Below are 23,081 nucleotides of genomic sequence, written 5' to 3'. Positions count from 1 at the left end.
GAAAGCAGTAGAACTGTAAGGACCTGCCAGAAAGTGCTGAATTATTCAAAAGGTTTGTGCTTTTTTGTGTGTCTTCTAGCAGTCGGGAGTATATGTGCACACTTCTTATTGGAATAATACTTTTGCTACATCCAAGTCAAGACAAACCAGAAAACCCTGACACAAGCTATGTCTGGTTTCACCCAAGAACACTGGTAAGCTATATTACACTGAAACAAGCTTTTACTCTGAGGAAGAAAGGCTCTACAGCTTTAGACTGGTCTCAGGAATGGATTTTATTGCTATCTGATAAAACGTTCACAAGTTTTCAGCTAAAATGTCAAATTAACTGCTTCACCATTTTTCTTAAGATGCTGTAATGCCTTCAAACCAAGAACCTGGTTGTCTATTGATGCTTGTCAACATTTCATCAAACCTGTCAAGCTTATTGTTCATATATTCTGCAGCTATATAACTGATCATTTATAGCTATGCCACGGGCAAAGCCACAAGGTCTGAAAAATAGGAAGCAGAAAGAGGCCAGAAAAGAAAATGAACAATGTGATATGAGGCAAAGTGATTCCAAAGCATTCCGGCCTCGATTTATGGAGCACCATTGGAAATTTAACAGCAAAAAAAAAGTGTCAAACCTGAAAGACAAACATACAAATGGAACCAAGTTGGGGGGAAACAGTCCTGATGGAGCACAAAAAACAAGACCTCTCCAAGACCAAAATGAAGAACAAATACAAAGATACACTAAACGAGTATTCGGAGAATGACCTTATAAACTCAGAAGCAGCAACAGCGATGAACAATGATGAGAATGTGAAGGAGGAAGAAGACGATAAGGAGGAGCTCATTAAGAGTGACAACAGTGAGAAAGAACTGACTGGAAACTCAGTTGTCCAAAGAGACGTTGAGCTGACAACAGAGGAAGAATCGGAGCAAGAACTTTCAGAAGAATCAATAACTACTAATGGCTCTGAGGTCAAACCCTACGTATCCAGACATGAATACAGTAAAAGAGGAGCTGTATCTAAAGAAGTCATCCAAGAAGTGGGTGAAGACAAGGAAATGCATCAGGACACATTTGGAAAGCCAACAATCGATAAAGCCAGAAGATGCGTACCACAACCCGCCAAATCAACGCAAGAGGGAAAATATATGATGTTTAAGAAAAAACACCATAAAGACAGGTTGAAAAACCATGGTATTGCAAAACCCCAAAGATCCAAATTTTCCTGTCATCTGGAGAATGACTATTCTGTAGAAGCAGCTGAAGATAAGCAAGGGGATGAGACCGAACGGACACTGACAAAAACCTTTAAATGCCATGGAAACATGGTGCTTCCAAAAGACAGACATAATGACTTCAATAGCATTATTAGGTCTGAAGCAGTGAATGTCAAACAATGTGAATCTGTAAATGTTGTCAAAGAGGATTCCCACAGTTTGCTCTTGGACAATCTGACAAATGATTTTTTTCAAAGCAATGCTGATAAGATGTTTGCAACTTTAAACAAAGACCTACTCCAAACTGGTCCCACAACCCCCAAGAGACATTTTTTAACTCAAAGAAAGGATGTGGACGCTCTCAGCAGACTGTCTTGCTGGTTTCACAAAAAAAGGCCCAAAAAGGTAAAAATAAAGAACATTTCTTTTTGGGCAAATGCCATCTATGTTTCGCGATTGCTCTCCTCTCTGTCTATAAAACAGAAATGGAGAAAAACTAATTCCAAAGGCTTGATCAGAGCAAAACCCCAGTGTTCTTCTGAGCACAGAAAATCCGAAGAAGTACAGGAGGAATCTGATAAAAAAGAAGTGGAGGCCAAATATGTTATTGTCCACTCGAGGATGAACAAAACTGAAAAAGCTGAGACGTTCTTGATGCAAGATGAACACCCAGGAACGCAAACAAGCACCCAAGAAACTACACCGACAGTCTCTAAACAAAGAACAGAAATAAAGCCACCAAAGCCAAGTGCACGTACTGTGCTCCTAAGCAAACCAGGTCTTGGCCTTTTTAGGGCTACCACAAAGCCCTTGCAAGGGCAACTACAATCAGGTGGAGTTGTTGAGAAGGGGAGCAATGGATTCAGTGTTGGTCCAGCATCACTTGAAGGAACCTCCCACACTGAGGAACCAGATTATACAGCTACTTTGAGGCATCAACATGGAATTAGTGTGCTACCGACAGTAAGAGGGAAGTTGGACACTTCTCATATCAATCAGATCCCGATGTCCTTGTCAGGAGCAACCTTAGGTACTGTAAAGAAGCCCACCAAGGAGCCAGAAGCACAAGGAAAGGTTGAAGCTGGTACGCACAAGTCTTGTACTCGGCCCCTTTTAAATGGAAATGTTTGTTCGTTGTATGAAGAAGAGGCAGACAGGGAGGTGGCACAGTTGATGAGAGAACCTCTTCACTGGGCTGGGAACTTCCAAATGAATGGAGATCCAAAGGTACTTTTAAGATTTTTTGGGATATATTTTTGATAGTAGACCTAAGTGTGGGCTTATCATGTAACAATACAGGGAGTCATGCTAATTAATGTTCCTTTGTGGCACCTGATATGGTATATTTGCTTCATAAATGCATTTGTTTTGGGGTGAATTTAATGGATTGGTCTGCTTGGGTGCGGTTACGGACTGGTTGAACATTGAAGATCTTCTGCCTCACCAGACAGTGGAGAAGTTAACAAAATGTGTAGTTTATGAAGATCGACACAAGGTCGCAATTCTTGCCGGACACATGGACAAGCACCTCTGGGAATTAGATGATCACATCCAGGACATGCTGGAGAGTCGGCTCGTCAGCACACAGGTAACGTAGCCAAGAGAAAAAAACATTTACTGCTTGTAGGTAATGTAGCATTTTCCCTCTTTTGCTTCACATGCCTTTCAATGTCTGGTTGTTGAGTTACACAGGCACATGTGATGCAGTTCTGCTGTCCCAGTCACATTTCCAACTGACAATAAACAACTTGTAAGAGTATACTCTCAATGGATACTTCCTGCAGTATTTTTCTACAATCGAATTATATTTATTTATTCAACTCTGCCTTAACTGTGGTACACACGGATGTAAGCGACCCCAAAACAGGGCAGCACGATTATGGCCAAAATAATAATTACGATTATTTTCATAAATATTGAAATCACAGTTATTTACTGTTAATAGAGCAATAAATGTTTTCAATCTATTTTAAACACACAGTATATGAACATTGCTTTAATTTCAATATGAAACCATAAAAATAATTATTTAATGTATCAAAAACAAAAAAATAAAAATGCCATTGCAGACTGCAATTATTAAGTGCAAATAAGTGACAAAATAAGATAATGCACTAAATGCACATACAGTACAAAGGAACACATTCATTGTACGTACGCCCACAGTATACTGTATATAGGACATTTGTCTTTGGCCAAATAAAACTTTATTACGTCCGTTATTTTGGCACTTCATTGGGAGGTGGAAGGATGGGAGGTCCCTCGCTGCACAGTTGTCTTTATTTTGGGCAACCCCGCTTTTGTAGCTGTTTGTCGGGGCTTTGCGCCGGTGGCAGGCGGCTCGCTTCGATGGAAGTTGGGAAAAGAAAGGAAGTGTTGGTAATGCTTAACGTGTCTCCGCAACTGGATCATTTGTTTGGATGTGCACGACGATGCAGATTTGCCATGCAATTCATTGTGGTGTTTATTGATGTTTCATGTGTGCGGGTCCATTTCCGGATTTCAGGAAAAGAGCGGGAGTGTTTAGAGATCGGCGAGGCGTGCGGTCGTATTTTGGGGTTAAAATACGTGCCTGTTGGAACCCTGTGGGTACCTATGCTGGAGGGTTAGGGCACTGATATAATTATGCACTAATATTTTCAGGAGCTACTACCTTATCTACCCAAAGACTGTTGTTGTTACCGCCTCTTACTCTCTCTCACATGTGTCCTCTGTTTATCGGTCGACCCTTGGTGGTTGGCTGACTGTTGGTTGTCAACCTGTTTGGTTTAAAATGCAGCAAGGCTTGTTTTTTAAATGTTAACATCACTGACAATGACCCTCATTTAATCGTGATCATGATTAAAATTTGATTAATTGTGTAGCCCTACCCCAGGGGTCTGCAACCTGCGGCTCTTTCATGCCTCTGCCTTTGGCTTGCCACAACATTTCAATAAATAATGGCTTTTTAATTTAAATTAATTCTGTTTTATTTAGCTAGTTGATTTTAATGTTACAGTTGTCATTTTGGAGAGTTCTGTGATTTTGTAATGTAAAAATACAACTTATTTTAATATGTTGTTGATGTAAATGTATGTCACACCCCCTATGTGTCATATTTTGTTGCCAAGCAATTCTATTGTTTTTAGCGGTCAACATCCGGTAAACTAGCAATTAACGGAAAATACAATATTTAATGCTTTATGGACAGATTCATTTGCCTCCAGTGTTAACTAGGTTGGCTCATGTGTGTGCTTAATAATGTGGGGAGAAAATAGCAAACAACCAAACAAATCTAATGTTGAAGGCATTTCCAGAACAAACACACAGCATTTGCAGAAAAATACCCAGCTGGAGATGACCAAAGAAGAGCAGTTTTGGAACTGCTGTGGAAAGCTGATCAGAGCAGAAAAAAAACTGGAGTCGTTTTCTGTCTAGTGTTTGATTTCATACTTGTTATTTCATAAGTGTAGGTCTCAAATGGCTCTTTGTATGTTGAAGGTTGCCGACCCCTGCCTACCCCAAAACAATGATAGTGAAAAATCGTTGCTGGTGATAGTGGGAGTATTCACATTTCAGATACAAATTGAAAAATCTTAATTTATGTTTGCTACTTTCTGAAGGCTGCAGTTTCAAATCCAGTGCATCTATTCATAAATGTGCACACCACGTGACATAAACATGCAGATAGTAGAGATTGGATTTATGGCTCTTTGAAGTGAAGACGGATTTTAGGGGAGCCATTTCTTTTTTCTTTTTTTTTCTTTCACTGCCTGAAAAAGGCCGTATGCAGGATACAGCTGGTATAGCTGGTGTGTGCTAGCAAGGGGCTGCACACGGCCATTTCCAGGGTCTGCCAGTCTTTCATATGCTAATCAAACAGTACGTTTATATGCACTAAATTAGTCCTATTTCTCAAATAATTTGGCTCACAATAAGCTATTTTAAACATGTAGAAACACCTTAATCTGATTAGCAATTCAATTGGCAATGCAAAGTGTTGTACAAAAAATCACAATAAGGCAAAACCAAAAATAAAAGTAATCAATTCAAATTAAAAGCATAAAATAAAATCATCATCAAAAATATTAGAATTCAAGTTAAAATCAAACATCCATCCCCATCCATCCATTTTCTCCCGCTTATTCCCTTTGGGGTCGCGGGGGGCGCTGGAGCCTATCTCAGCTACAATCGGGCGGAAGGCGGGGTACACCCTGAACAAGTCGCCACCTCATCGCAGGGCCAACGAAGATAGACAGACAACATTCACACTCACATCCACACACTATGGCCAATTTAGTGTTGCCAATCAGTGTAGATAAAATACTTTCAGTTGTCATGTGCACGGTTAGATAAAAGTGCTTTCAGCATGGATTTGAACATTGCCAACCTTGAGGCCTGTCTCACATCTTTATGATTTGAGTTTATTTCAAACATGCATATACTTACAACATAGTACATCACCATTTGCAGTTTCTCAATTCAACATGTCTCAAAAGGAATATGAAGAAGCAGAGCTTATTTAATCCTACCCTTTTTCCATTACATAGCAATTCCTAACACTTTTCACCTCCTGTTTTCAATTTGTTTACAATATGCTCCATACATCATAATAATTTGAAAATATATATATTATAAATACTAAAGTAAGTTGTATTTCATATAGTGAGATGAATAAGATTATCAATAAGTTCTAAATGTTTATCATTATTATTCTTATTTGTACTTTGTAAACACTTTGAGTTTGAACAGTTTCTTAAACTGGATCATATTATTACACTGTTTGATTTTTTTACTAAATCCATAATCCATAATTTAATTCCATATACTGATATACTAAAGGTTTTAAGTGTTGTATGTGCATACGGTAGCACAGGGGTTTATAGTGTGTGCCTCACAATACGAAGGGATAGGCTCCAGCACCCCCCGAGACCCTGAGAGGGACAAGCGGTAGAAAATGGATGGATGGATAGATGTGCATCAAAATGTTTTAAATTACATTTTTCTCTAAGGTTATATTTCTCCTCTTTTGTTGAGAAGAATTGTTGTACATCTTGGGTAGCAGGTTGCTGTTTGCTTTGTGTATTATTTTGGCTGTTTCCAGATTGACCATATCGTGGAATTTCAATATTTTTGATAAAATAAATCAAGTTTGAATGTTCTCTATATCCATCATTATGTATTATTCTAACTGACCTTTTTTGTAACACCGTTAGTGAATGAAGTGCACATTTGTTATTATTTCCCCATATTTCTACACAATGACTCAGATATGGTAACACTAGTGAGCAGTAGAGAATATGAAGTGATTTTTGGTCCAGAACATATTTTGCTTTATTCATTATTGACGTGTTTCTTGCTACTTTATGTTGTATATTTTTTAGATGAGGTTTCCAATTTATTTGATCATCTATTATTACAACCACAAATATTTGTTTTTTCACCCTTTCAATATCTACTCCGTCTATTTTATGTGTGTTTGACTTTCACTTCTACTGTTACCAAATACAATTATTTTAGTTTTACTGAGATTTGAGGATAGCCTGTTTTTGTCAAACCATCTTTAAAATGTGTTCATTTCTTCTGTTATTATTTGTATTAGCTTCTGTGTGTTCTCTCCTGAACAAAACGCAGTTGTGTCATCTGCAAATATTACTAACTTTACCAATATCATTAATATAGAGATTGAACAATTTTGGCCCCTGTATTGATCTCTGTGGTTCGCTGCAGGCTATATTTAGCGTTGTAGACGCGTGTTCACCCAGCTTTACGTATTGCTTCCTGTTGGTTAGGTAGCTTCTTGCCCAGTTCAAGACCAATCTTCTGAAGCCATATCGTTCTAATTTGTTTATTAAGATATTATGATTGATTGTGTTGCTTTAGTTAAATCCATAAGTACTACTGATCTCCTCCGTTGTTTTTATTAATGTCATCAATGTTAGAATATTAGCTCTGCATTCATCACAGATAGCAAAATATAACTGGACCAGATATGGGCCGGAGGAACTAAAAAATCCGGTGCGGATCCGTTTGACCTATTTGGGCCCGTGTCTTTTTGCACCTCGGCATTGATCTGATGCGGACTCATTTGCCAGATCTGAAACAGCTTTGGGCCAAATCTGGTCCAAAGCAGCGGTAAAACAAGGTCACACACGGCCCAAATACGGCACATATGCGTTACCCAAATATTACATTTGGACCAGATGTGGTCCGAGTTATTACAAAAACTTTTTTTTAGTATTGATTTGCATCATGGTGCCACAGGGGTTAGTGCATGTGCCTCACAATACGGAGGTCCTGAGCAGTCCTGGGTTAAATCCCGGGCTCAGGATCTTTCTGTGTGGAGTTTGCATGTTCTCCCCGTGACTGCGTGGGTTCCCTCCGGGTACTCTGGCTTCCTCCCACCTCCAAAGACATGCACCTGGGGATAGGTTGATTGGCAACACTAAATTAGCCCTAGTGCAGTGGTTCTTAACCTTGTTGGAGGTACCGAACCCCACCAGTTTCATATGCGCATTCACCGAACCCTTCTTTCGTGAAAAATACTTTATTTTTATTTTTTTTTCAAATTCAAGGCAAAGTTATGTTTTTTTTTACTGGTGCACAAAATGAACCGTGCATGAACAGCACCTTGTTAAAAGAACAAAACCAACACAGTGCATGAACTCACAACAAATTACACACCTGCAACTCAGTGTAACTTCTGCTGTTGCCTTTGAGAGACCAGTTCAGATATGCGTGGCTTCACCTTGGCAAGTGCCACCCTCATGTCATTTTAAATGATAAATGATCAAATAAAATAATATATTTATTTTCACAGCAAAGTCTGTTCCTTTTCTTAATTTTCCACCCAGACATACAATACTAGTACACAGCTCATGAAAAACAATATTTGTTGTTGTTGTCATTGTAAGTGGGCCAAAACACTTATATTAGAAAATAATCTCATGAAAATGACAGCTGTCATTTCATTATAATAATAAAACATTTAATTTGTTATTTAGTCAGGTTTGGGACAGGTGTGCGCACATGTGCTCCACTGAATGCTCAAGGAGTTTTTGCATTTGCTCACGCATATGGAAAATTAGAGGGAACATTGTTTGAGGGTATCCATAATACGCCGATAGGGAGAAGTTTTTATTTTCACAATGAGTCGGGTGTGTCTTGACCTCCGCGGCGGAGGCTCCGCCGAACCCCTGAAGCCGACTCACCCAACCCCTAGGGTTCGATCGAACCCAGGTTAAGAACCACTGCCCTAGTGTGTGAATGTGAGTGTGAATGTTGTCTGTCTATCTGTGTTGGCCCTGTGATGAGGTGGCGACTTTTCCAGGGTGTACCCGGCCTTCCGCCTGAATGCAGCTGAGATAGGCTCCAGCACCCCCCGCCACCCCAAAGGGGACAAGCGGTAGAAAATGGATGGATGGATGGATGGATTTGCATCATATTTTTATGTGACTACAAATAAAATAACGTTTGTCTATTCAAAGTAATAACGACAATACTTTTAATTAGTTTTTTAAAAAAAAGCTACTTATTGATGGTAACAAAATGGACCATTACATTGCAAATAATTAGCAGCTCACTGTAAACAGCATATGTAACAAAACACAAGACTTCCATTAGAATTATTATAGTTCAAACAGTAAACATCCCGATTCAAGTAGTGTTTGTTTATATTGTTTTATATATTCAGTAAAATTCCGCTCTCCTGAACTTGGTTTGTGAAATGGATTAGAAAAATAAACAATAAATGAACAAAATAAACATGATAAATAAAAAAACATTTAAAAAAATTACCTTAAAAAAAATCAAATCACAGAACCATACAGCAAGTGTCACAGACACAGTAGAACAGTTTTCCTCAAAACGATATTACCTTTTTTAACATAGATCTTACATGTTGTAAAGCAATCAACCCTTTGGAGGGTCAAATGGGACACAATAAATAAATCTGTAAATAATTACTTAAATATCATTACTTTTTATGGGAATTTAATACATAAATGGGTTATTAAATGTCATTTTTTTTATTTAATGTAAAAAAAAAAAATGTAATATTAAATAAATTATTTCATGAATTTATATTATCTGTCAAAATCAGCCTCAAACTCAGTGGGCGGGCGTCCTAACACCTGATTGGTTACCTGGCGCTTCCACTTGTTTGTGGAACTTTGACCAGAGCAGCCGAGGAGTTCTGGTCGATGTCTTGGTCTGAAAATGCGGAAATAACTCAACTCTTCAATAGTTCCTCTCCTTAACAGTTACATGCTTTAACCCAGCAGGTCTTTTTTCCTAGATTTTGAACCCTGCAGCTTATAAAACAGAGGGGTTAATGTATGGATTTCTTTTTTTGGGTTTAGTTTTTTCTTGCCATGATGTGGGATCTGAGCCGAGGATGTCGTTGTGGCTTGTGCAGCCCTTTGAGACACTCGTGATTTAGGGCTATATAAATAAACTTTGATTGATTGATTGATTTTGTTTTGCTAATGCCCATAATATTTTGTGTTCAATAGTTTGCATTAATCCCAAGCAGAGGCCTGAAATAGTGTGTTATTAGTCTGTGCTATGTTTCCTGGTTCCTGATTCCTGTTTTCCTGCATTTTATTTTTGACATTAAAAGTCATGTTTTCCTGCATCAAGCCTGCCATCTCTGCATCTTGGGGTTAGTTACCAACACTACCTGACAGTTTTATGTTTTCTAAAGATCGCAAACTTTTTTCACCAGGTACCATTTCAGCACTTAGCTCTGCGAGTACCACCAATAATGACCAACATTAAAATAGCGCAGTTGGCCTAAAGTATTCATCAAAAACAAGGCAGAGGTTTTATTTGACAAGTAACATTTTTGGGCACTTTAACATTACACACAGTTTAAACAGTAACCCTGTGATTAAAAATTAATTTAAGTGATTCTTCAGCGTACCCCTTGATAGAGCCCACGTACCACAGTTTGAGAATCCCTGACCTAAAGCAGAGGAAAAGCAACACAATTAATACTTATTGCTCAAACAAGTTTTCTTGCTGTTTTTTATGTGTGTTAACTTCAGCACTTTATATGGATCCGGTGTTTTATTGTAGTCAATAAAACACTGCATCTGTTAAAAACAATCATGAATAATGAATGTCATTCATGCTTTGGGAACACATACATGCATTGAGTGTGCCGGTGTGTAGCAACTTCTAAATATTCCTTTATGTTTAAATCAGTGGTTCTTAACCTTGTTGGAGGTACCGAACCCCACCAGTTTCATATGCGCATTCACCCAACCCTTCTTTAGTGGAAAAAAAAAAAATGTATATTTTTCAAATTCAAGACAAAAGTTATATGCTTTTGGTAACACTTAAGTATGGGGAACATATTCTAAGTAACAAAGACTTAATTTAGAGTTATTTGGTTAGGGTTAGGGTCAGGGTTAGAGGGTTAGGGTTATAATAAGGCCATGCCGAATAAGGCATTATTAAGTACTTAATAATGACTAGTTAAGAGCCAATATGTTACTACTTTGCATGTTAATAAGCAACTAATTAATGGTGAATATGTTCCCCATACTAAAGTGTTACCATGTTTTTTTACTGGTGCATAACATGAACCGTGCATGAACATCACCTTGTTCAAACAACAAAACCAACACAGTGCATAAACTCACAACAAATTACACACCTGCAAATCAGTCAGCTGTTGCCGTATCCGTAATACGCCGATAGGGAGAAGTTTGTATTTACACAATGAGTCGGGTGTGTTTTGACCTCCGCCGAACCCCCGAGGCCGACTCACCGAACCCCTAGGGTTCGATCAAACCCAGGTTAAGAACCACTGGTTTAAATGTTATCACATTTCCCTGACAGGTGATGATGCAGGGAAGCGAAGAGGCTGAAAAGTTGGATCAAGTAGAGGATCTGTCCCAGTTACAGTAAGCAACTACTACTACTACTACTACTACTACTACGCACAAGCACAGAACGGAACTTTTTACATGCACTGATTGTGTGTACTGTTCTTAGAGAGGTGTGTGACAGCTCAGTACTTCTCAACCTAAAGAAGAGGTTTCATCGGGACTGTATTTATGTGAGTTTACTCATTCTTCATTGTGACTATTTAAGTTGTATTATTTTTTGTCGTGCACACACACACACACACACAGCGGCCTACTGTATTTACAATATTACTGGAATACTGTGAAATGTCCTTGGATACCTTTAGTGCCTTTCAAAGGACCCATGTTATTTTTATTACTAGGCAATAGAACCTTTATTTAACCAGATGAGAAACCCATTGAGATCAAGATCTCTTTCACAAGGGTGACCTGGCCAAGAGGTCAACAGCACATGTCACAGAGCAGTTTCAAAAAAAAAAAAAATACGTTAAAACATACATTTTAAAATACATAAGAGAACTGTAAAACAAAATTTTACACCTTTTAAAAACACAGGCACTGTGCAAACGTCTCTCGCTGTCTGTCCCTCACTCTCGTGCCTAGTAATAACTCTTGTGTTATTACTAGGCAATAAGAAGAAAACATATTTTAAATGTGCTCAAATGTGTTCTAATCAGCTTTGTGCTTGACATGAGTCCAGTGACCTAATTTTGTAGTGTTTGTGGGAAAAAAAATGTTACAAATGTCTTCTACATGTATTCTTTCCACTTGGCTTGTGGTCCATACCCCACTTTTTCACCATAATTGTCTTACACCTTCTCAGGGGACACAACTACACAGAATAAACTTGGGTATTGCTGGGTTGCAATCACATGACCGAGAAGAACGTCTTGGTTTCAGGTGGAGGGCAAGAGTCCCATTAGGCTACAGTTGACATTTCATGCATCAGTGAAGATTTGGGCGTATTTTGAAAGGTTGAAAACATTGAAATTGGATTTATACATTTTTAAGAAAAAATATTTTCCACAGATTCACACCAAGGGTTCTTAAACTTAGTGCTGGGGCCCATTGGGGCCACCAAAAATATATTTTCATGTATTTTTAATATATTCTGTAAGTCTGGCACTTAAGTCATAGATAAGTTTCTTGAGCACAAAAAATATGACTAAATGGGTGAAGCTGTATTTTCATTTGTACTTCAATTTCACTGACAGTTTAGTTAAGAAACATATATATTGTTATTTTTTAGTAGTTTGGTTTATTTTAGCCCAACACAATTGAGTGTAAACGTATTTTTCATCAGTTATTTGAGTCCCTTCTTTTGCAGTATATTTAATTTGTTTTCTTATTTTTGTAATCAGCCTGACCTAAGCTTAAGGTTTATGTGTTGAATTGATGATAATTGTATTTCCTGCTACACATATTTCGGTGTTATGTACAATCCATGGTTTAGCTAGATTTCCCTGTTGTTCAGCAATGTTTGCTTTCCAATAATATTTAGCGATATCAAGATTAATTATGCTGTTGAGCCTACGAGAGATTGGTTAATCTAGTTTATTAATACTATTAAGGATATTTCCTTGACTCTAACAGATATCACCAAAGACGCTATAATGTGGTCATCTAGGTCGAATAAAGCACTTGGCTTTCCAGCACGATGACTACTAAGCTTTTCGTTTCTTTGATGACAATTGACAACGAAAACATGGTGGCTTGGATCAACAATCACAATATTTATTACTAGGACTTAACATGATATTAATTTATTTGCACAACCATAGGTCTCCATAGTTGTATTTAGGCAAAGCAACCATAACATAACTTAAAAGAACGCAAACTAAGGTGAACTCTTGTCCTTATTTAATTCTGCTCTCAAACACCAACTATATAGTGGGGGATAGACACAATTGTATCATGCAGGATTCTCAAACAAATCAAATGTTCACACAAACTTTTTACAAAGTCACCGCTGCAGACACAAGTATGGCCCGATTGTACTCAACAAGATGGGTCCAAACGATCACAGCAGAAGTGGAAGTGAGATCTACATGGTTGTATGAACACTTTCCTGCCATGGTTATTTTTATCGACATTTTAATGTTATTAATCTATCTTATGAGAGTTATTTTTTGTGTACCATTCTTTTAATGCCCAAGCTAATTGAAAAGCTATCTTTAAACTGGAAGATCACACTTGGCCACTCTCAAGTCTTGTCTCCCAGCGTTGTCCCGCTGGCTAGAAACATTGCAGACCGGTGCAAATTCAAATGGAGACACAGTTCTCTGGGATCCGTCCTCTTCCTGTCAGCGGCCTTCCTGTTCCACTCCAAGTAAGGGGGTTCCCTCGACCTCGGTCATCGTTTGCAGGCGGAGAAGTCATCCAAGGAAGTTTCACAGTGGGGCTCCTCCTCTCCAACAAGTATGCACCTCTGTCCGTGAACGAGAAGCCGGTTGCCCGTGACCTGCACCGGAAGCCACATCTGCCACACCTGCCACAGACACTGCGGCCTTCCATACAGCTACCTGCGCTTCAGCAGACGAATATCCAACAGAGGGCTGTCGGCCGCCTTCCTTCTCCTTCCAGCGCAAGCGGCTGGTTAAGGACACGGTGCGATGGCAACCCACCTGCTCCCCTCACCTGATGAGGGATCACAACCGGGGCACTGCTGCAGGTGGCGGGGTACCTGAGGCAGCTTTCCCCCCTGACGATCATGTGGATGTATCCAAAACCCTCATTATTGGTGATTCCATCGTGCATCACGTCCGCATGAGTTCACCCTGCCATTCCCCAGTGCCACAGTTATGGACATAACGGAGAAAATACCGGACATCCTGAAATCCCACACATGAACAAAAACGATCATCATCCACGCAGGAACAAACGACATCCGTGGGCAGCAGTTTGAACTTCAAGATCAGGATTTCATCCACCCCCTCAACACCGTCGCACAGTTCAAGGTAAACACTTTTGTCTCCAGTCCCACTTCCACCTCGCGGCAGAGGGATAGGCAGCTTCAGCAGGCTGCTTAGCTTCAACACATAGCTCTCCTCTGCCTGTCGTTCTCACAATGTCGGCTTCATCGGAGACACGCCATCTCTTTGGGCCATTTAACGTACACTATTTGTGGGGAAAAAAGCAATACCCTTATTTATTCATAGTTCAATAACTGAGAAGACTTGAAATATTTCCCACATTAATGCATAGTGTATTGCAGACATGAAATAAATTTAGTTTGAAAACTAATTTCTCCAGGACACATAACACAGTGACAAGTCCTGTTGACGTACCTCTGAAAGGGCAACAGTCTTCTCTTTCTGATGTGAAATTCTGAGGTCTTGCACACACCTAAAGTTGGTTTGTTTATGAGCCTTTACTGACTTTGCATTCCGAAATGTTTGACCTGTATAAAAACTGACTCCGTTGACGATCGAGATACAGGACATGTTCGGCAGCTTGCTTAAATCTCGTCTATTGGACGTGCTCTTATCAATTCCAGATTAGATAAATTCCACCAATTGTACTTATTTTTCAAGGTAGGCCTTTGGAACAGGCTCCAGTTTGTTTCGGTACAGTCCCGATATTTTTTTTTTCTTTCGTACGTTCCATTTTAATCCAGTTTGTCACTCTCTCTCACAATACCGCTGGTTGAGTACAGCCATGTAAACAAAAACTTTGTCCGGCATGGCTTACTAGCCACAACAATGCACAATGCCAAATCACGTGCCCGAAGAGCCTTCTTCCCTGCTGGCTGAAAGGTGAGGGGTGTACTCAGTTTTTTTGAGATAGGGCCTACTGTACATAAACACACTCTCTTCTTTTGTAAATAATCGTATTGTTTTCCAATGATAATAGATTTGTTGTAATTTTGCATTTCCCAGACCTACATTGGAAACATGCTACTGTCCATCAACCCCTACAAACCCCTGCATATCTACTCAGAAGAACTGAGACAGCAATACCAGGGTAGAGAGCAACAACAAAACCCCCCGTAAGCAACCTTTGCTGCTTTTAAAATTTTTTTAAAGACAAAAGCCTCAATTAACTATTTTTCTCTCCTCTAGGCATGTGTACGCTATCGCTGACAATGCCTTCAGACAATCCCAGGCATCCACCCAGGAGCAGTGCATTATCATAAGGTACTGACAGTTATGAAATACACTACACTACAAACATGTCATGACAAACACTGTCAAGATTAACAGTTTTCAGCAACATTTTATCATATTTATTTAGGGCTGGCAAAAAAATTAAGTAGAAAGACTTAGGATTTGCCAAAAAAGCATCTTGTGCAGGTACAGACTGCTTTGGCTCAGTACATTATGACTGTAAATAATGACTCTACACTTCAAAAATAAAACTCTAATGACGATTAAATACAGTCAGTGGATCTCTTCAAATTGATTCAGCATTTGCGTTTCACAAATTCATACATTTTTGGTCAGAAAAGGTATTTTTTTAATTTGTATTTATTACTTCTCTGAGAACAAGCAGTTTTCCCCCTAAGTCTGTAGAAATTTATAGAGCATGAGATGCTCTATTAAATGCATAATACAGTATACAGTATGGCATACATGTACATTGGTAACTCATCTTGGTCCAAAGTGGACCAAATCGGTTTTTTTTAGAAATCAGATTTTTTCCACCTGACTGTTTACCGTATTTTTCGGACTATAAGTCGCAGTTTTTTTTCATAGTTTGGCCGGGGGTGCGACTTATACTTAGGAGCGACTTATGTGTGAAATTATTAACACATTACCGTAAAATATCAAATAATATTATTTAGCTCATTCACGTAAGAGACTAGACGTATAAGATTTCATGGGATTTAGCGATTAGGAGTGACAGATTGTTTGGTAAACGTATAGCATGTTCTATATGTTATAGTTATTTGAATGACTCTTACCATAATATGTTACGTTAACATACCAGGCATGTTCTCAGTTGGTTATTTATGCCTCATGTAACGTACACTTATTCAGCCTGTTGTTCACTATTCTTTATTTATTTTAAATTGCCTTTCAAATGTCTATTCTTGGTGTTGGGTTTTATCAAATAAATTTCCCCAAAAAATGCGACTTATACTCCAGTGCGACTTATATGTTTTTTTCCTTCTTTATTATGCATTTTCGGCCGGTGCGACTTATACTCGGGAGCCACTTACACTCCGAAAAATACGGTAGTTTACAAGTAAAATGGGATCTTCCTCACACGCCAGTATAAACGCTCACAGGCCCCAATGTGGCCCTGACATCAGTTGAAAAAAGTGAAAGCAGGAAGTTGACCGACTTTCGTGAATTAACAAGGAATTCGCTACTACAGGGGACAACATAGACGCCACCGATCCTCGTGTTAATGGGTTTGTGCCGTGGCTGTTATGTGGAAGAGTAGTCAGAGGATGGAAAACAACTGCAGGAGGAGGAAGAAGAGGATTGCAAAAAAGGAAAGTGATCATGCTGCGCACATGCATGACGTAGCTCAACCGAAGATGACCTAAAGGTTGCAAACGTTTAGACTGCAGTCACATTTGAAAAGATCAGATTCCTAACAGTTTCGAAATGCCTCCCGATGTGGCCTAAATATGATGCGAAAATATCAGATTTGAAACCATTTAGAGCATTTAGACTGTCCAGAAACTATCCGATTTGTGTCACTTGAGGGCAGATAAATCAGATATGGTGTAAACGGAGCAAATGAGTTCGGTAAGAGCAAAGGGGGGTGGCTGGCTGTGCATCTACACACAGGATGATTGGAGCGCAAACTGTAAAATTGTCTACAACCACTGCTGCCAGATCGAGAGGTCATCTCAGTAGTATGCAAACCTTTCTACCTGCACAGAGAGGTCACTGATGTATTTCATACAGCTGTTTGCATACCAACCCAAGCTAACGTTATCTTAGCCCTCTCCCTATTGCATGATGCTATCAACAGGCCGATGCTGGCCCATCCAGAACTAGCTATTGTTATGGCTGGGGACTATCAAAGACTGCTTGAATAATGTGCTCCCCAGATTTGTGCAATACGTACAGTGCCCGACTCAAGGTGAGAATACCTTTGACCAGGTTTACTCTAATCTGAAGCCAACCTACAAGACTGTTCCTCACCCTCACCTGGGCACGTCTGACAACCTCTCCATGCTTCTTATTCCTGCCTACACTACCGTCTAGAAGATGAGCAAAACAGGACCTTTAAGACTTGATCAGAGGGGAAACTTTTCCAGCAGCAGGACTGCTTCCAGACTACGGCATGATCAGTGTTCGACCATCTGGAGCTACAGAAATGGACAGATGCTGTGCTGTCTTATATTGAACACTGTTCAGACACTGTCAAAATTGTGGATGACTACAGAGGTCAAGGCACTTTTGAAAACCCGCAACGGCGTGGCGCAGTGGAAGAATGGCCGTGCGCGACCCGAGGGTCCCTGGTTCGATCCCCACCTAGTACCAACCTCGTCATGTCCGTTGTGTCCTGAGCAAGACACTTCACCCTTGCTCCTGATGGGTGCTGGTTAGCGCCTTGCATGGCAGCTCCCTCCATCAGTGTGTGAATGTGGGTGTGAATGGGTAAATGTGGAAGTAGTGTCAAAGCGCTTTGAGTACCTTGAAGGTAGAAAAGCGCTATACAAGTACAACCCATTTATCATTTATTATTTAACTCTGCCTTCCACTCTTGGTACAGAGAGCAATACGGCCTCTCCTGAACTCAGGAGAGGCATCAGGGCTGCGAAAGTGGTGTATAGGAGGAAAGTGGAGGCACACCTGCACAACAAAGACTTGCGGCGAATGTGGCAAGGCATCCAACATTTGACGAGTTACAAAAGTAACACATCGGCAGCCAACAACACAGAAGACTCGCTAGCAAGGCAACTTCTTTCACTTCTTTGCCCTTTTTAAATCATCCAGACCAGCCCTACTCCAGATGCCTCTCCTACCCTCAAGTCCTCAACTCCTTACCCTTCAAGAACATCAGGTGAGCACTGAAGACTAATAACCTGCACAAAGTAGCTCGTCATGGTGGCATGCTGGGCAAGGTGCTTGAAGACTGTGCAGACCAGCAGATAGGGATATTCAATTCATCCATGGCACAAGTTCAAATCTCGCTCTGATTTAAGGCAGCCAGTGTCATCCTAATCCCTAAGAGGAAAGCCATAAAATATTTTAAATGACTGCAGATCAGTGACACTGACGTCTGTGGTTATGAAGTGTTTTGAAAGGCTTGTTCTCCAATACATGAAAGCCTGCCTCCCCCAGAATTTGGATCCACATCAGTTTGTCTACAGGCCAAACCACTCCACAGAAGACGCCGTGCCACAGCTCTCCACTCAGCTATGAAACATCTGGAACTCCCGGATACTTATAACAGGATGCTGTTCAAAGATTACAGCTCAGCGTTCAATACCATCACACCTGACAACCTGGTGGAGAAGCTGAACTTTCTGGGTCCAATCCCCCCCACCATCATCTGTTCCTGGATAAAAAAATGTTCTGACCAACCGACCTCAGGTTGTTGAGGTGGGTCAAATAGGCTCCTCTACCATGTCACTCATCACTGGCTCCACTCAGGGCTGAATGTTAAGCCCCCTCCTGTATGCCCTATATTACGTACGTATGACTGTATCCCCATGTATCCCTCGAAGACCATCATCAAGTTCACCGACGACACCACAGTGGTGGGCCTGATCACAGGGGGTGATGAAACAGCCTACAGAGAGGAAATACTGGCGCTGGCAGGGTGGTGCGCCAAGACCAACTTGAGGCTGAATGCCACACAAACCAAGAAGATTGTCATTGATATTATGAGACAGAGAGGGGAACATGCTCCACTTTTAGCAAATGGAGCATGTGTGGAGACCTCCTTTACAATGCATCCGGAAAATATTCACAGTGCTTGACTTTTTCCACAATTTGTTATGTTGCAGCCATATTCCAGAATGAAATAAATGCATTTTGTTTTCACAATTTCACACACGGTACCCCATAGTGACCATGTAAAAAAGTTTTTAAATAATTTTTTGCTAATTTATCAAAAATGAAAAATGAAGAAATCATATGTACATAAGTATTCACAAGCTTGTTTACTTTGTACTTTGTTGATGCACCATTGGCAGAAATTACAGCCTCAGGTATTTTTTAATATGATGCCACATGCTTGGCACACCTATCTTTGGGCAGTTTTGCACATTCCTCTGTGCAGCACCGCTACATCAGGTTGGATGGGAAACACCGGTGTGCATCAATTTTCTGATCTCTCCAGAGATGTTCAACCAAAGTAATATCTGGGCTCTGACCGGGTCATTCAAGGACTTTTACAGAGTTGTCCTGAAGCCATTCCTTTGACATCTTGACTGTGTGCTTAGGGTCATTGTCTTGCTGAACAATGAACCGTCGCCCGCAGTCTGAGTTCAAGAGCGCACTGGAGCAGGTTTTCATTAAGATGTCTTTACCTTTCCACATTCATCTTTCCCTCTATCCTGCCACTTAAAAACATCCCCACAGTATGATGCTGCCACCTCCATACCTCACTGTAGGAATGCTATTGAACTGGTGATGAGTGGTGCCTGGTTTCCTCCAAACATGGCACCTGGCATTTACGGCAAAGAGTTCAATCTTTTTCTCATCAAACCAGATATGTTTGTTTCTCATGGTCTGAGAGTCTTTCAGGTGTATTTTGGCAAAGTTTTACAAAGTAATGGCTTCCGTCTGGCAGAGATGGTTGTCTTTCTGGAAGGTTCTCCTCTCTCCACAGAGGAATGCTGTAGCTCTGACAGAGTGACCATCAGATTCTTGGTCACCCCCCTGACTACGGCCCGTCACCCCCGATCACACAGCTAGCTCTAGGAAGAGTCCTGGTGCATCAAGATTCTGATTAAAAACCCAGGAACCCCACTTTTAGACAATTCAAAACATAACTTTACATGATTAACTACACTCAGTAGAACTATCTCTAGTACTATGGACAGGACACTGGCCATGCCTACTGGCCTGAAATTATCTGAACTGTTTAGCTTCCGCTGCTGCTCACTGCTCCCCTCACCTGCCACGGGGTGAACCAGGAGTCAAATACAGAGGGTGATTTCACCACACCTAGTGTGTGTGTGACTATCAGTGGTACTTTAACTTTAACTCTAACTTTCCCACTTTATCTTTGATAACAGGTACAAACACAGCAGATAGCATAGAATCAGGTAACACTCCATGGACAAAATAAAACCTGTATAACACACAGCTGCACTATTATCCAAACCACAGGCCTTATCTCTAAACTTCAAAATTGCTTTGTATTTGTCAGTTGAAGGGATAATTACATCATCACTGTTTCCTATGGGAGAAATTTGTCACGAGCGAGCATGGCTGCGGTAGTTGTGACCTCAAGATGCAGGAGAAAGGTGGCGAAGTGCAGGTTAGAGTATTTTTATTATAGCACAAGAAAGTGCAGCAGGGCAAACTGTGCATGTTCAACAAAGCAACATAACAGTAACGTAACAAAGACAATCTTCCAGCCCCGACTGCAGGGCAGGCTGGTATAAGGAAGCCTGATTGGCAACCATGAACAGGTGTGCTCAGGTTGCCAATCAGATACAGGTGAGGAAAACACCGCTCAGGAAAAGTGGTGTAGCCAGACAGGAAGTGAACAAAAATAAGCGTGTTGGACAGGAAACAAATACACAAAAACATTTCAGACCTGACACGACAGGTCGTGACACATTTGTTTGGTTTTCAAATTCATTCAATGCATATAAAAAAAACCTAAGTACCACTGTACTTGCGTTTTTCCACTATTCACGAGTGATCTTGGAATGTAACCCCTCCCCACAAATAGCAGTGGTCCAGTACCTGAAATAAAGTTTTAAAGTATTTTTTGTTGACTAAAAATGCCTTATATATTATTATAATTAGGCACTTTTTATGTTGAACAATGTGATTATCTTAATATTGATCCTGAAATTTGTGATGTATACTGTAGACACTATTACTTTAATTCTAAATTGTACCTTTAACTTTGGAAGTTCTACTGTATAGGGGATCCAGAAGGAGCCAAACTAGTGTGGTAAATTATATCGTATACAATTTTCTCATATGATTGTAGTAGCATGTGTTTGTATTTGATCACATAATCCTTTAGAGGATTATTCTACTAAGGTCAAAAGTGCACATGTCCATCACAAATGCTCCAGAGAGGGGTGGTTTTTTCCCCCAGGACATTGAGGAACTTAAGGGATAGCAGCAGTTGGATTTTAGGAGGAAGTGTAAAGACATTAGCAACATCTGGAAGGAAGTTCTCACAAGTAGGAGTAGAGATCAGGGCTCGAAGGTCACCCGACTCAAACCGATCACAGAAAATAGGCTGACTGGCCCAGCAACAAACTGGGCTTTGTCCATACTACCTGGCTCCATGGCTAGAGTTACGAAGAGTGGGGGTCTTCGTGTAAAAGGTACAGTATTTAAAGACTGTGGTCCGAGAAGACAGCCGGAGAGTAATCCGGCCCATACTTTTTCTCCTGGAGCTGCAGCTCCAGTCTGAGGCTCGCTGAAACAAATAAAGCTTTTTGTTCGACGATTCCTCGTTGGGGTCTTCTTGGCTCATCACCCATCACACGACCAACAAATATATAACACTAGCACAAGGGGTGGGACAGAAACAGCAATTGTGTTCATCCAACTGTGTGGATGTTATATGTATGGTCCACATTCATTGTCATCATGATGCCAAAATGACAATAACGTGTGACAGTCTGTATTTAATTACTAACCTTGCAGTGGTCAGAGCGGTGCAGGAAAGACTGAGGCTACCAAGTTGGTCGTCCATTACATTGCTACCATGTATCAGAGCAGAAGCGTCGACCTGCATCAGGTATTGCACTGTAAACATATTCAAATCTCAACCAGTTTTGATAAACAAACTGAAATAGCAACTGAGAATGTATTTGTAGTATGTATAGCTCAATTGTCCTCAATTAACACTAGCCTATGGACGTCTTTGCCATTCTGGAGAGTTTCGGGAATGCGAAGACCAGCCTGAACAACAACTCCAGCCGCTTTGGAAAATACATCCATATTCACATTCTCCGGTAAGACCAGCCAATCTTTTCTGTAAATCCTTGCCACCAATAGGCCTTTTTCCACCGTAGGAACTTTTTTTTTTAGGAACTTTAACATTAACTCGGGTAGATGAAATACCCCGCTGTGTTTCCTGCAAAAACTACCCGGGCAGATTTATTTCCAGAGGAGCTATTTTTAGTTCCTGTCAACAAGGTGGGACTTTGGAAAGGTCCTAGGATTTTCTAGGAGCATACTGTGCTGTCGAATGCTGGTTGAACACAGTTGGGGGCGTTCCTAAAAACTTTGTTTTCCTCCAAAACGACCGCCAATACAGTATGCAAGAGGACTTGTTTATTTGTTATTTCTTGTGTATTTCTATTAAAACATCATTTACAACTGGGAGAAAAAGGAACAATAGAAACATTCGACGACCAGGAACTTTTGTGTGTGTGCTGAAGAAAGCTGATTAGTGGAAGTATCTTGATGGTTTTTTTTACATAGCCATAGTGTTTAAACTAGTATTACATTTAATGCTCTTTTCTATTTTTTACAAGCCTAATTTCAATACCCAAAGCTATGAGAAGTGGATGGACTCTCTTAAACGTACTTACTAAAAAAGTATGAAGTATTCAGCCGTACTTTGAAGCGGCGAGGCAAGCGTTTTACTGGCACCCGACAACCTCAATGTTTGGGGATAGATGTGAAATAAAGGACGAGTGTACCAAAGGTAAATTACATCAAATAGTAACCATTCACTTTGTTGAATGCTGTAAAAGTAGTCAGTGACACACCATTTGTGCAGTTATTAACATCAACCAATGGTAACCGAATGGTAATGTTAACAGGCTCAGGCTAAATCTGATGTGTTTATGTTGTTGCAGTGAAATGAACACTGACGTTTATTTTTTATATACTGTTATTTACAGCCTCATAAATGCATCATTTACTGAGGGGACGACTTTCTGACTGTGGGACA

General features: G+C 40.2%; 1 protein-coding gene across 1 annotated transcript in view; it reads left to right on the top strand.

The window, feature by feature from the left end:
• The first annotated feature begins 678 nt into the window (after positions 1 to 678).
• The window catches only part of myo15b (myosin XVB), a 194,484-nt gene continuing 172,081 nt past the window's right edge, over positions 679 to 23,081 (top strand). The window contains exons 1-8 of the mRNA XM_072914051.1: positions 679 to 2,441; positions 2,626 to 2,803; positions 11,041 to 11,105; positions 11,197 to 11,260; positions 14,948 to 15,057; positions 15,131 to 15,205; positions 21,824 to 21,917; positions 22,031 to 22,134. Of these exons, the coding sequence (XP_072770152.1) occupies positions 679 to 2,441; positions 2,626 to 2,803; positions 11,041 to 11,105; positions 11,197 to 11,260; positions 14,948 to 15,057; positions 15,131 to 15,205; positions 21,824 to 21,917; positions 22,031 to 22,134 (2,453 nt within the window). The remainder of the gene's footprint in view (positions 2,442 to 2,625; positions 2,804 to 11,040; positions 11,106 to 11,196; positions 11,261 to 14,947; positions 15,058 to 15,130; positions 15,206 to 21,823; positions 21,918 to 22,030; positions 22,135 to 23,081) is intronic.

The sequence above is a fragment of the Nerophis lumbriciformis genome, linkage group LG11 (assembly GCF_033978685.3).
Source record: "Nerophis lumbriciformis linkage group LG11, RoL_Nlum_v2.1, whole genome shotgun sequence".
Classification (NCBI taxonomy): Eukaryota; Metazoa; Chordata; class Actinopteri; order Syngnathiformes; family Syngnathidae; genus Nerophis; species Nerophis lumbriciformis.
This window is presented reverse-complemented; position numbering and strand designations above follow the sequence as displayed.